Here is a 12,954-nt window from a genome sequence, read left to right as displayed (position 1 = left end):
AGGGATAGTTTACACAGAGTAAAATTCACCTTTTTAGGCTAAAGTCTTCTAGCTACCCCCACAATGAAGATAGAGATTATTTCTAGAACCCTTCAAAGTTTCCTAGCATCCCTTTGTTGCTGACCCCTCCCTTTATTCTCAGCCTTTGGCAACTACCAATTTGTTTCTGTCCCTATATTTTTGTCTTTTCCCAAGTATCACATGGATGGAGTTAGACAGTAAGTTGCCTTTGGAGTCAGGCTTTTTTCACTTAACATAATGCTTTGGAGATTCATCCAAGTTGTGTGTGTCAGTAGTTTGTTCTTTTTTTTTTTTTTTTTTTCCAGAACAGTATTTCATTGTGTAGATGTACTACATTGTGTCTCTCTGTAAACCACTTGATGCACATTGTTTCTGGTTTTTTGATGATTATGAATAACTGCTATAATAAGTATTTACAGTGAGGGGTGCCTGGGTGGCTCAGTCAGTAGAGTATGCAACTCTTTTTTCTTTTTTATAAATTGATTTTTTAAATTTATTTATTTTGAGAGAGAGAGAAAGAACGAATCCCAGAATCCCAAGTAGGCTTTCCGTCAGCAGCATGGAGCCTGATGCAGGGCTCAAACCCACAACTGTGAGATCATGACCTGAGCCGAAACCAAGAGTCAGACTCTTAACTGACTGAGCCACCCAGGCACCCTGAGTATGCGACTTTTGATTCAAAAGAGTTTAAGCCCCACGTTGGATATAGAGATAACTTAAAAATAAAATCTTTAAAAATATAAAGCTGCGTAGAAATTTTCATGCGAGCATAAATTTGCATTTCTCTTGGGGCTGACGGTAAGTGTATGTGTAACTTTATAAGAATCTGTCAAACTGTTTCCAAAGTTGCTGGGACTTTTGTATTCTCATTAGCAATTATAAGAGTTCCAATTTTTCCACACCATTACTGCCACTTGGTATTATTAGGGTTGGTGTGTTTGCCATTGGAAGAGCTATCTAATAGCTATCTTTTTTTTTTTTTTCAACATTTATTTATTTTTGGGACAGAGAGAGACAGAGCATGAACGGGGGAGGGGCAGAGAGAGAGGGAGACACAGAATGGGAAACAGGCTCCAGGCTCTGAGCCATCAGCCCAGAGCCCGACGCGGGGCTCGAACTCACGGACCGCGAGATCGTGACCTGGCTGAAGTCGGACGCTTAACCAACTGCGCCACCCAGGCGCCCCTCTAATAGCTATCTTATTGTGGTTTTAATGTGCATTTCCTCAGTGACTACCAATGTTGAGACTCCATTCTTGTGCTTATCTTCATTCCTCTCTCTTCTTTGGTGAAATGTTTGTTCAAGTCTCTATCTTTTTAAATTCAGTTTATTTTCTGATTCACTTATGAACATTCTTTATGTATTCCGGATATCGGTTCTATCAGATTTTTATTTCTTTGCAAATATTTTCTCCCAGTCCATACCTTGTCATTTCATTTTCTTATTGGTATCTTTCAAAGAGCAGATGTTATTAATTTTGATGAAGTCCAATTCATCAATTTTTATTCCATAAATCATGATATGTAAGAAATCTTTGCCTATACGGAAGTCACAAGGGCTTTCTCCTGTTTCCTTCAAGAACTTTACTGTCTTAGTCCTAATCAATTTTTGTATATATAGAGAGCTTTGGCTTGAGCTTCATTTCTTTCCATATGGGTGTCTAATTGTTCTAGTACCTTCTGTTGAATTGACCATATATGTGTGAGTCTATTTATCTCTATCTCGCTCCATTGGTCTTTATGTTTAATGCACTATCTTGATTATGGTAGCTTTATGGTAAGCCTTGACCTCAGATAACGAGTCCCTCAACTTGGTTGTTCTTTTTAGAAAATTGTTTCTGGTGTCCATTGTTTGAATTTCCATATAAATTTTAGACTAAGCTTACATTTTCTCAAAAAGGCCTTCTGGGCGTTTGATTGGGATTGTGTCGAGTTTATAGATCAGTCTGGGGGCAGATGACCTCTCAGTGACATTGACACTTCTGATCCATGGAAACTATCTTTCTGTCCATTTTTTTGGGTCTCTGGTTTCCTTTAAGGTTCTTAATACACATTGTCAAATTAAAGATTGTTCTACTTTCTTGTCAGGGTGTTTAGCACATTGTGTCCTTGTGAATAACAGATCCACATTTTTCCTACAAAAAGCACTGTTGGTTTACACCCTCTTGATTATGCCTTATCTCCAAAGCATCGTGCCCTCCCTTCCACGGCTTATAATGTACTGCTTTAACTACTTCACAGTTTGAAACTCTTTATCAAAGTCTAACATACCTGCAGAAAACTGTACAAAGAGTGCAGCATCTCGGTCAATTTTCACCAGGTAGAAATACCAGGTCAATAGACAGAACATTACCAGCAACCCAGAAGCCTCCTTGTGACCCTTTTCAGTTATTAACTACCCCCATTCATGCTGTCAAGGGGAACCACTGTCTTGCCTTCTAACATCACAGATCAGTTTTGTCATGGCTTAGATGTCATTGCTGTCAGGGGCCTTCTAGGTTTCTTATTCCAGGTCCCAAAAATGTGCTTGGCCTCCTCTTTGTGCCTTTGCTAGTGCTTACAACGCCCACCCCCTCTTCTGCCTTCTCGGCCATTTCTTCCTCCAGCTTCCTTGAAGAGCCCTTCCTATTCTTCCAGCTCAGCTTAAGTTTCATGCGCCCTGAGAAGGCTTTCAAGCCTCCTCCTCTCTGGTTTCCACTGACATTGTATTTACCTTCATTAGCACCTTAATGGGGATGTGTTGGAGTACTGTTTCCATTTGACTGTAAACTCTTTGGGATCTGGGACAAAACATCCCCCCCCCCCACATTAGTCTGACTTTTTGTCATTTATTATTATTGTTTTATTTCCACGCCGCTTTTGGAGCGAGAAAATATTATGGCTCTTGAAGGCTGTTAAATTCATCAATATGGTGGTAAGAAAGAGGGTGATGCCTTCAACTCCTGATCTGCTGGAAGAACAACAGCTTTTAACTTGTAAAGTCTGTGAATCCATTCTTTGGCTTCCATATCAAGCGTGCATGTGTAGATAACTCTCAGCATGTATTCACTCTGCCACCAACATATTTGGGGATGCCTTTTCACTGTTAGTAAGAAAGTGGCCATGTCTCAGTTTCTGTTGCTCTGTATCAGGGTCCAGCTGTTCCTAATAATAATGGCTGGGGTGTTTGTAGCATTGGGGCCACAGTGGCTGCATGTGAGAAATAGAGTCTTTCTCTTGCAATACAGACTGTATGTAGCTGTGCCTTTTGCTGGAGTGGATACATGAAGCAGTAAAGGGAGAACAGAGCTAATCTTACTGACTTTAAACACTGAGGTATTTCAGTTAATGATTGGAGTGGTTTCCACCTATCAGAATAGATGGCAGATTTTACCAAATCCTTCGAAGGCAAGATCCATTGACCATTGGAACACTCCATTCTGGGTGATTTGTGTCTCACTGGGGGACTGAAATGTTCCCTTACTGGTCATCTTAGATAAGGCCAGCTAACCCGAGTACATTGTCAGGGGTTGGGTTGAGGTGGGTTAAAGGCTTTTCCAGGGATGGAATAATACATGAGGCTCAGAGAGGAAACGTCCAGAAGGGGTAGCCCTCAGGTATAACCAAAAGGAACAGAAAAGCATATGGTGGTTGGGAGGGAGGTTCCGGGTGCCTGGGCCTGCACGGGCCCAGCTGTGCAGCTGTGTCTCTGTGCATTTTGGCTTCCCCAGTTCAGGATGTGTCTCTTCTGAGTTCTGTGGATCATTCTTGAGTGGTTTCTATGAGTGCTCCCCGGCTACGCACGTAGAAGAATGCCTCTGATTCAGACCACGACCCTGGGAGACGGGCCAGTGCACTTTCTGATGTCCTGGGGCAGGCCTGGGCAGCAGTCAGAAGCTCCTGGCCCCCCTCAAACTTCTGTCCTTTAGGAGAAGATCGGCTGGAGAAAGGATGCGCTGCATTTACTGGTGTTCACTACAGACGACGTGCCCCACATTGCACTGGATGGAAAACTGGGGGGCCTGGTGCAGCCACACGATGGCCAGTGCCACCTGAATGAGGCCAACGAGTACACAGTGTCCAATCAGATGGTGAGGACCAGGGGTCCCAGCCCCGCTCCCATGATCCTGCCCGTGGGCCAGGTGCTCACCTGGCCCTCTACTCATGGACTTTCCGGTCCGTTCTGGGAATTGGGTTTCTAGTCCATCTTCTCCAGCTAGGCTTTCAGAACTCATTAACTCAGAACATTTCTCACAGATTTCTGCAGCTGGTTCATCTTCTGCCATCGTGCACCTCAATGGAAGCATTTAGTTAAGGAAGAAGTGACTTGGGGAGACCAGATAGATCTCAGAGGGGAGAGGTGAACTTACAGGAGGCCAGGGACTGTGCTCCTGAAGAGATAAAAACTTGAATAGAAGTTATAGGGCAAAATAAATGAGGATAAGACATTGTGACTTCTAGAAAGGGGCTCCCTGAGGCACTGAGTCCTGTCACCTTCAGGAGTGGGGCTGCAGGTGTCCTGCACAGAATGGGAGGCCCCAAGGACCTTCCACTGTCAACAGTCTATGACCATCACCATGTCATTGAAAAGAATTTATGCAGAATTTCAAACATATATCATAAAAATAGATCATTGGAATGAACCCCTATATGCCTATTGCCCAGATGCAATAGTTACCAAGATCTTGCCACATTTACTGTGCAAACAGGCAAACAAACAAAAACCTGTACCCTCTTCCTTCCCAAATCCATTCTGGGAATACTTTGTAATTTTCTTTGCTTGGCAAGCCCATTTTCTCCCGTTTCAAGCCTTCCCTATTATCCCAAGAATAATGGAGTCTGGAAAAAGGACTCCTAACTATAGAACTTGATAACTGTAGAGCTAATGAGGACCCCTCTACCCATCATTAGCCCTTAAAATCCTTTAGGACATTATTAGACTGCCTCTCAGCCTCCACCCTCCCCTCCTGCTTGGACCCCTCCCGCACCATAGCCCAACATTTAAGCGAGAGGTCAACAGCCTCTTCTGCCCATTCTGAGTAGTGAGCAGGACCCATGAGAGACATTGGGGGGCCTAGTTGTTGGGCTTAGGAGAAGGAAAGTAGGGCAAGGAGTTAGGGAGGAGAAGTCCTAAGGAAGATAAAGATAATGGTTGCTGATGGTAGATGATAGGGTATGGTGGCTGGACTTTGGGGGGCCTCTCCTCTATGCCCCATCCTTCCTAAAAGGATGGAGGCACAGACCAGCTGTGGGAATCTTCCACTCATTATGTCTCCATTCTGGCTTGGGAGGGGTGAGGGGAATGCATCTAGTTTGGGAGGTGCCAAAAGGCCCTTACCTGGACATCCTTTCTGCATATTTCCCCAAGCCAGTGGGGCTTGGTTATTTAGGATGGCCAGGGGAAGATGCTTTTCCTAGCAAGTGTGGGTTCCTGAATGCATGTTGGAGCTGGGGGTGGTATCTCAGCCTGTTAGAAATGTTACAGCCTTGGGGCGCCTGGGTGGCTCAGTCAGCTAAGTGACTTCAGCTCAGGTCATGATGTCACAGTTCGTGAGTTCGAGCCCCACGTTGGGCCCTGTGCTGACAGCTCAGAGCCTGGAGCCTGCTTCAGATTCTGTGTCTCCCTCTCTAGCTGCCCCTCCTCCGCTCACATTCTATCTTTCTCTCTCTCAAAAGTAAATAAACATTAAAAAAAAAAAGGAAACTTTACAGCCTTGACCTTTTGCCTTGGCGCTAGGACTATCCGTCTCTTGCCTTGCTTGGAGAGAAATTGGCAGAGAACAACATCAACCTCATCTTTGCAGTGACAAAAAGCCACTATATGCTCTACAAGGTAAGCCTCGAGGGAATGAGGGGAGCCAATGGCCTGATTCTGGGGCCCATGATGACCCAAAGGTGAATAGGAGATTAGGATGTGGGGTGAGGCAAAGTGTGAGGTAGTGGTCTGAGGAGTGTTACCAGCCTTCCTCTATGTGGGAGATCCAAGGGAGAAGTGAAATATAGCCCTGCCTTGATCTAGTGGGAGATAATAGTATTGATGAAGCTATTCAACATTCACTTAGCAGCACATGCCTTTATAAGCAATTTAAACATAGGGCATCTGATGTGATCCTGAGAAAAACTTTGGAGACAGTAGGAGCTCCCATTTTTCAGATGATGAAATGGATGTACAATGTAATCCATAGGGAAGGACAATATAAAATAAAAGTGTACAGAAAGAAAACTAAGGCATTGAAGCAGGTTACATTACTAATTCCAGTATTCCCAGAGTTTTATGCCTTACTCACAGAGTAGGGCAGACCAAGGGGTCGGTCTGAGATAGGATTTTCCAAAGAAAACAATAAATGTCTTGGGTGAATAGAGCGGTCTGTGTATGAACCTATTCTGTCTCAGAGACTTTTCCTGGGCAATCCTCTGGGCCATCGTTATAAAATCCTCTCGTGAATGTGTTCTTCCTCACAACCACAGGCAAGTCACACTTTGAACTAGAACTATCTGAGTTGCGCAAGGAGTGTTCACGTAAGCTAAATGTAAAACTCGGCTCACCTCTGACTTCCTTTGACTTGAGAGGTTATGAGAACTGAGTGAGCAATCCCTCCCCAACCCTGTCCACCCCTCAGACTGCCTGCCCCAGTCCCCTCTCTGGGCTGCTCTTAAATATCCACAGAATAACCTCTGTCTGATCATGTCTTTCTATTGCTCCTGCCTGAGATGATCACTGAGAAAATTCCACTTAAAACTTCAGTTCTTTCTCTTCTGTTAGTCTGAATCATTTTTAGAAGATGAAAACAAAGGAAGAGGATTGTTGGTTTTATTTTTTTGTTGTTCAGTGGAAGATAGCAGGATAAAACCCAGCCATTTACACGTAACTTCTTTAGAGGGATCGATTGCACCGACTAGACTGGGTATGCTTCCAGATACTTCAAGATGGAGTCGATCCACTTTGGCCTAAGCCATCCTTGTTCAGAACCAAGGACACCTTGCTCAGGGAGTAGGTCCACATAGTCCAAGGCAGGCTGAGGGCAGTGGGTGTTTCTAGAGGTCTAGAAACTTTGGGCGCCTGGGTGGCGCAGTCGGCTAAGCGTCCGACTTCAGCCAGGTCACGATCTCGCGGTCCGTGAGTTCGAGCCCCGCGTCGGGCTCTGGGCTGATGGCTCAGAGCCTGGAGCCTGTTTCTGATTCTGTGTCTCCCTCTCTCTCTGCCCCTCCCCCATTCATGCTCTGTCTCTCTCTGTCCCAAAAATAAATAAACGTTGAAAAAAAAAATTAGAGGTCTAGAAACTTTAATAAGTGACATACTCAGTCACTAGGACAAATGCAAGAGGAAAGGCAACCACTTCAAGGCTGCCTGCTGTGCCACAGGATTTCACCCAGAGAGACCCAGATGTCCTTGGGAGGCCATCATTCACATGTCATTTCCCTATTCAGGAAAGAGGCCATATTTGAGAGACTTAGAAGAGATTCCCCTTTTACTCCTGCTGAAAAGATTGTGAGGCTCCTTGAGCTGAAGCTGGGAATATGGATCTAGGTAGACTTGAGGAAAGATGGCAAGAATATCGAGAGTATGTTGTCCATAGAGGATGAAATTTCAGAGAGTTGTCTGTTACATGCCAGACGGGAGCAGCCTCCCAGAAGGAGCAGGACGTTCTACTTTGGGAACAGATCTTGCCAGGCCCCTTTGCACTTAGACCTTCGAAGGTTGATGTTCCACAGCCTGCTGCATAGCTCTGTCCCCCAGGGCCCGTGCTCGACTTTCCTTGTGACACCTTCTCCAGTTTATGGTGTGCGAGACTGGCAGAGTGTGGTGCTGGGGGGCCCTTGCTGGTCTAGCTCAGGAGACCAGTGTTTACTCTGACGGTATAGAAGGACAAAATTGGTTTATATCTCTTCTTTCTTTTTTTTTTTTTTTCCTTCAAGAATTTTACAGCCCTGATACCTGGAACAACAGTGGAGATTTTACATGGAGACTCCAAAAATATCATTCAGCTGATCATCAATGCGTACAACGTAAGTCACCAGTTTCTTCCCCACTGCCGCCTCCCGCCCTCTCCCGCTGAGGCTCCAGGAGCTGCTGTGGACGCAGGTGGGCAGTGAATGCGTACATGGGCAGCCTGCGTACATGGCTCTGCTTCCTGCCGCCTGCCTCTTGAGTTTGGTGCCTTCCTCCTTCACTCCGGTTTGTGGTGGAGAAGGCCCCCATCCTACTTGATGCATCCTCTCCCCTCACCTCTGTTCTCTTGACTCTCATCAAAATTTGAACCCAGTGAGCAGCAAATGGCTCAGTCAGACTCCGGCCAGTGGCCCCTGGACATGCTCAGGTTCTGACTCCGTGACAGCCTGGGCCCCCCACTGGAGCACCACGGTTGGGTGGGCACAGGTTCTCCCTCCTGTCCTCCTTTCCCTCAGTTCCAGATACCCGAGGAGTACTTGACTCAGACCTACTTTTCTCAGGAAAATGGCAAGCACAGGTTCTCGTGCTAGCAAGTTTATACCCTCAGCTCTCCCCTCCCTGCTAAGCCCCGCTATCAGTCCTTCACGGGGCCAGGTAATTCGCAAATTGGAATTCAGGGTACATCTTCCTGTTAAATCAAAGTTCTACATAAAGCAAATATCGTTGAAGTAGCACTGCTAGTCCTAAACTCATGTAAAATAGACATTTGTGGGCAGACCTGGGAACCTGATTATCCACTATGGCATCACGTGTGTGGTAGAGAAGCCATCTTACTTTCCCAACCATGACTGATGTACAAATGAGTATGCGGAACTCTGCCTTTCCAGGGTTGACTTTGTCAACCTGCTGGTGCAGCCCTCTTTTGAGTTACAAAATACTGCTCAGTTAGACCAGGAGTCGGAGGTAATGTCCTCACCACTGGGGGACCCCAGAGCCCTCACTGGTCCTGGCGTGAGCTGAGTGGCAGTGAGGATTTGTGGATGGTTTTCTGTCCTCTGCCCTCCCCATCTTCTATTGCACACAAGGATCCTCTTCCTCTCACAAGTGCTCTGATTCCCCCTCACTCCTAGAACTTCCTGTTGAGAGAAACCAGACTTCCTTCCCCTCTTCCTACCCTGTTCCCTACATACTGACATCCTCTTTTCTGTTCCCTGACATTTAAGTCTTCACCAGACTCAGTGGGCCAGGGTTTCCAGGTTCACCTTTGGTGGTTTTCACATTTCCACGGTGAGTGGAAACGTGACCTACCGAGAGAGTGTCTGGGAAGAGAGTGTGTGTGTGAGGGAGGGGGCCCAGGCCTGCCAAATGTCACCCCCTTTCTGAGGGCCTCTCTTTTTGTGAACTTATTTGGCCTCAAGCTCTGGATGCTGGACCAAAGGAGTTAAAGTAGGAGCTAGCACTGCTGCCTCTGGGGGCACCGCGGCCGAGAGACCCCTGGGTAAGGAGAGGGGCTACTGCTAGGCCTGCTGTCACTGGGGGTGGGGGTGACCATAGCTTGTCTCCTGCCAAGCCCACACCTTTGGGGAATAAGTGGCTGAAGAGCAAGCCCATCTTGGGCTCTAGGGTGGGTGAGGATTTCTCCTGGGTTTCTAGGGCGGATTTTCATCCTCAGTCAGCTCCTGAGTTCAGATCCTGCTGGGAGGCTCCCCAGGAGCCTCTGGGGCTACCTCTGGGGCTCCCCTAAGAGTGCTACCTGCTGTAGGCCTAGGCCCTCTGCTCCTCATGACTTTAAGAAGGGAGAGCGTAATGACTCTGAGTTGCACAGAACTGACTGGGTGGTATTTGCCAGAAATGGAAAAAACACTCTGCTCTGTCGGTGCTTTGTGTGGCCCGGTGGTTCTGTACTTTGATACCTGTGTGTGGGACCACTAAAAACCAGGGAGCACAGGGCATTGTAGGTTTTCTGTGTGGGAGCTTGTAAATAACTGGGGGAGTTCTTTCCCTGAGATGTGTTACAGTGGCTCTGAGCAGGTTTATTACATATAAATTCATCTTTTTTTGTAATGTTTATTTATTTGAGAGAGAGAGAGAGAGAGAGTGCATAAGCAGGGGAGGGGCAGAGAGGGAGGAAGAGAGAGAGAATCCCAAGCAGGCCCTGCGCTGTCAGCCCAGAGGTGGATGTGGGGCTCGATCTCATGAACCATGATATCATGACCTGAGCCGATACCAAGAGTCAGATACTTAACTGACTGAGCCACCCAGGTGCCCCTAAATTCATTTTCCTAATTAAAATCCAGGGACCTGGGGAATATGCTTCGTGTGGTTGGTGGAGGTTAGGAGAGGAGCCGAGAGCCCTGTCTGCTGTTAAGGAGTCAGGATTGGGATGAGTATAGAAAATGATCTTTTCTAGGCAGGAGCTACATTTAACCTGGGATGAAACCCCTGAAGAAGTCTGGGAATCCAGGACTGTAGCTTAGCTCTGAGTTCATCTGGTTCCTATGAAAGAATGCGTTAGGAAATGAGACACACAACTTATGAATGAACATTTGAAACTCAACTATTTTTTTTTAATTTTTTTAATGTTTATTCATTTTTGAAAGAGAGAGAGAGACAGAGCACAAGCAGGGGTGGGGCAGAGAGAGAGGGGGACACAGAATCCGAAGCAGGTTCCAGGCTCCGAGCTGTCAGCGCAGAGCCCGACGTGGGGCTTGAACTCACGAGCTGCAAGATCATGACCTGAGCCGAAGTCGGATGCTCAACTGACTGAGCCACCCAGGCACCCCGAAACTCAACTTTTAACATGGGTGATTCTGGAATGCTATCAACAGTTCACTGGAAAAATTTAAAGCAGCGTTATTGAGATGGGGAACAAATAAACCGTACAGATTGAAAGTGTAAAACTTGTTAAGTTTTGACACGTGTACACATCTTTGAAACCATCACCGCCATCACCACGGTATTGAACGTGTGCGTCAACCCAAAAAGTTAGGATCGTCGGTAATTCCCTACTTCTGCCTCTTTCCCTCAGTGGGGATTTGAAAGCTATTAAATATACGAATGTGAGACAGCAAGGTATTTGGAGCCAAGTCCAGCGGGTGGAAGCTGTATTGGTGCCCAACAGTGATTAGGACCTGCTTCACTGGCTGTGGTCATTTCTGACAGAGGGGAGGGCCCAGGCTGGGCCTTGAGTATGCGTGTGCGCATGTGTGGGGGGGAGCTTAGCGGTGGTTATCCTTTCACCTGCTCCTCTCCTTGGCCTGGATCTAAGCCCAACTCTAACCGGACTGTTTGCTTTTCTCTGTGTCACCTTACCGCCTCGGCAGTTTGTGGCGGATCCCATATGAGTCATGCAACACATGACTAAGTATGGGTGTTGACTTTGACCTCCCCTAGAGAGCTGGCAAACCGTCTGTGGGGACATTCTGAAAAGATTTTGGTTGAAGCACATGTAACAGATGAAATAGCTGTGGTTTTTAGCTAGGCTGCGGAGGGAGCAGAATGGGAAGGGCATGTTTAATGTCTTGTAGACTCAAGTCTGTTGTATGCAGCTTTCATAATGTGAAACTTCAACTCTGGGCTTTGATTTATATGTCTTTTCTTGCTCTGCCAAATTCTTCATTGCGAGAGATCACCAAGTCCTCCCAAGGGGGTTTAGCTTGGCTAAACTGGAGCTTGGCTGTACTGGAGGTGCTAAGGAGAGCCCCGAGCCCAGAGAGAGGCCCTGGGTGCACACATACAGAACACGAGCACTGTGTCACATTGAGAAAGGGGACAAGGACTCAGAGAATCACTGGGGGCTCTTTTCAGAATGGGAAAGAACAGAAGGAGCTGGAAACCGCTAGAATTGCATGTGGAGGGTGGTATCAGAGGCTGTGGTGTATGTGTCTCCTAGTGGAGCACATGTTTCTCTTTTTGTTGTTGCCATAAAGTCTGCGCCCACCCATTCCACAGCTGGCCTGACTTAAAGCAATTGCAGATGTGACCTAGGCTGACCGAGTATTTTAATAGCCTTTAAACTTCTGACATTCTTGACATTGTCTCCTTGTCCCAGGATGAGGAGTAAGGAAATGTCTTCAGGGGCAGGGCTGGTAGGAGTTAACTGAATTTCAGGAGTCATCTGTAAGTCTTCATGTATTGCCTGTAGCTTTGCTTCTTTATTATATTTTATGCTCCATTCCATTCATTCATTCATTTGTCCAACAAATATATAATAATGGCCTAATGTGTGGCAGATACCGTCTACATCTTGAGAAACAAAACAAAACAAAAACAGCAAGCAGAATACAGTCCTGCCCTCTGGGAGGCCATAGTCTTTTATAGGAGATAGACCTTTATGATCAGAATACAACCTGATTGTCCATATTCTCCAAGGTCAGAGCACTGCAGGGAGATCAAGAAGGCCTGGTTCTGTCCTGCCTGCCTCTAGGCGCTGAATGACCCTGGGCAATGCCTTTTCTTTGACCTCAGTTCCCACTTCCATAAACTGATAGGTTTAAACTGAATAATCTTCATGATTCCTATCCCCCCCCCCCCCCCCCCCCCCCGCTGTCAACAGCTTAAGAGTTTCTGATTCCTATGGGGGCCAGGAGTAATAAAAACTTCAGATCACAACACAAGGCTTTGGGGGTCTAGACTAGAGCATAGATTTAATTTCTATCCATTATAGTTACCAATTCATTCAGTAGGAGTCCCAGTCCCCAGTGTTCTTTCTCCCCCTACCAAACTCCCCATTAACCCTTCTGGGTGGCAGCTCCAGCAGACCTTCATGGGGTGGGAGGATTGGTATTTCCTCCTAATGTCTTGTTGGTGAGCTACAGGGCCCTCATGTTTTATGTGACTGATCCCAAGTAATTTTTTATGTAGCTCCAGTCTACCTAGCCCTTTTATGATACATTGATTTGCCTTATTCTCATAGTTATTTGCAATTCAAAAATATATATATCAAAAAGAAAGTTATTGTTTGTTCATTTTTTTGAGAGAGAGAGAGAGAGAGAGAGCAAGCACAAGCAGGAGCAGGGTAGAGAGAGAGGGAGACACAGAATCCGAAGCGGGTTCCAGGCTCCG

General features: G+C 46.3%; 1 protein-coding gene across 2 annotated transcripts in view; it reads left to right on the top strand.

The window, feature by feature from the left end:
* ITGB5 (integrin subunit beta 5) overlaps positions 1 to 12,954 on the top strand; it is a 122,307-nt gene that overhangs the window by 62,751 nt on the left and 46,602 nt on the right. For both annotated transcript variants that reach the window (XM_023260248.2, XR_002745280.2), the window contains exons 6-8: positions 3,929 to 4,090; positions 5,737 to 5,832; positions 7,917 to 8,006. In XM_023260248.2, the coding sequence (XP_023116016.1) occupies positions 3,929 to 4,090; positions 5,737 to 5,832; positions 7,917 to 8,006 (348 nt within the window). The remainder of the gene's footprint in view (positions 1 to 3,928; positions 4,091 to 5,736; positions 5,833 to 7,916; positions 8,007 to 12,954) is intronic.

Source organism: Felis catus, chromosome C2, assembly GCF_018350175.1.
Source record: "Felis catus isolate Fca126 chromosome C2, F.catus_Fca126_mat1.0, whole genome shotgun sequence".
NCBI lineage: Eukaryota > Metazoa > Chordata > Mammalia > Carnivora > Felidae > Felis > Felis catus.
Note: the sequence above shows the minus strand (reverse complement) of the source record. Positions and strands in the feature narration are given on the sequence as shown.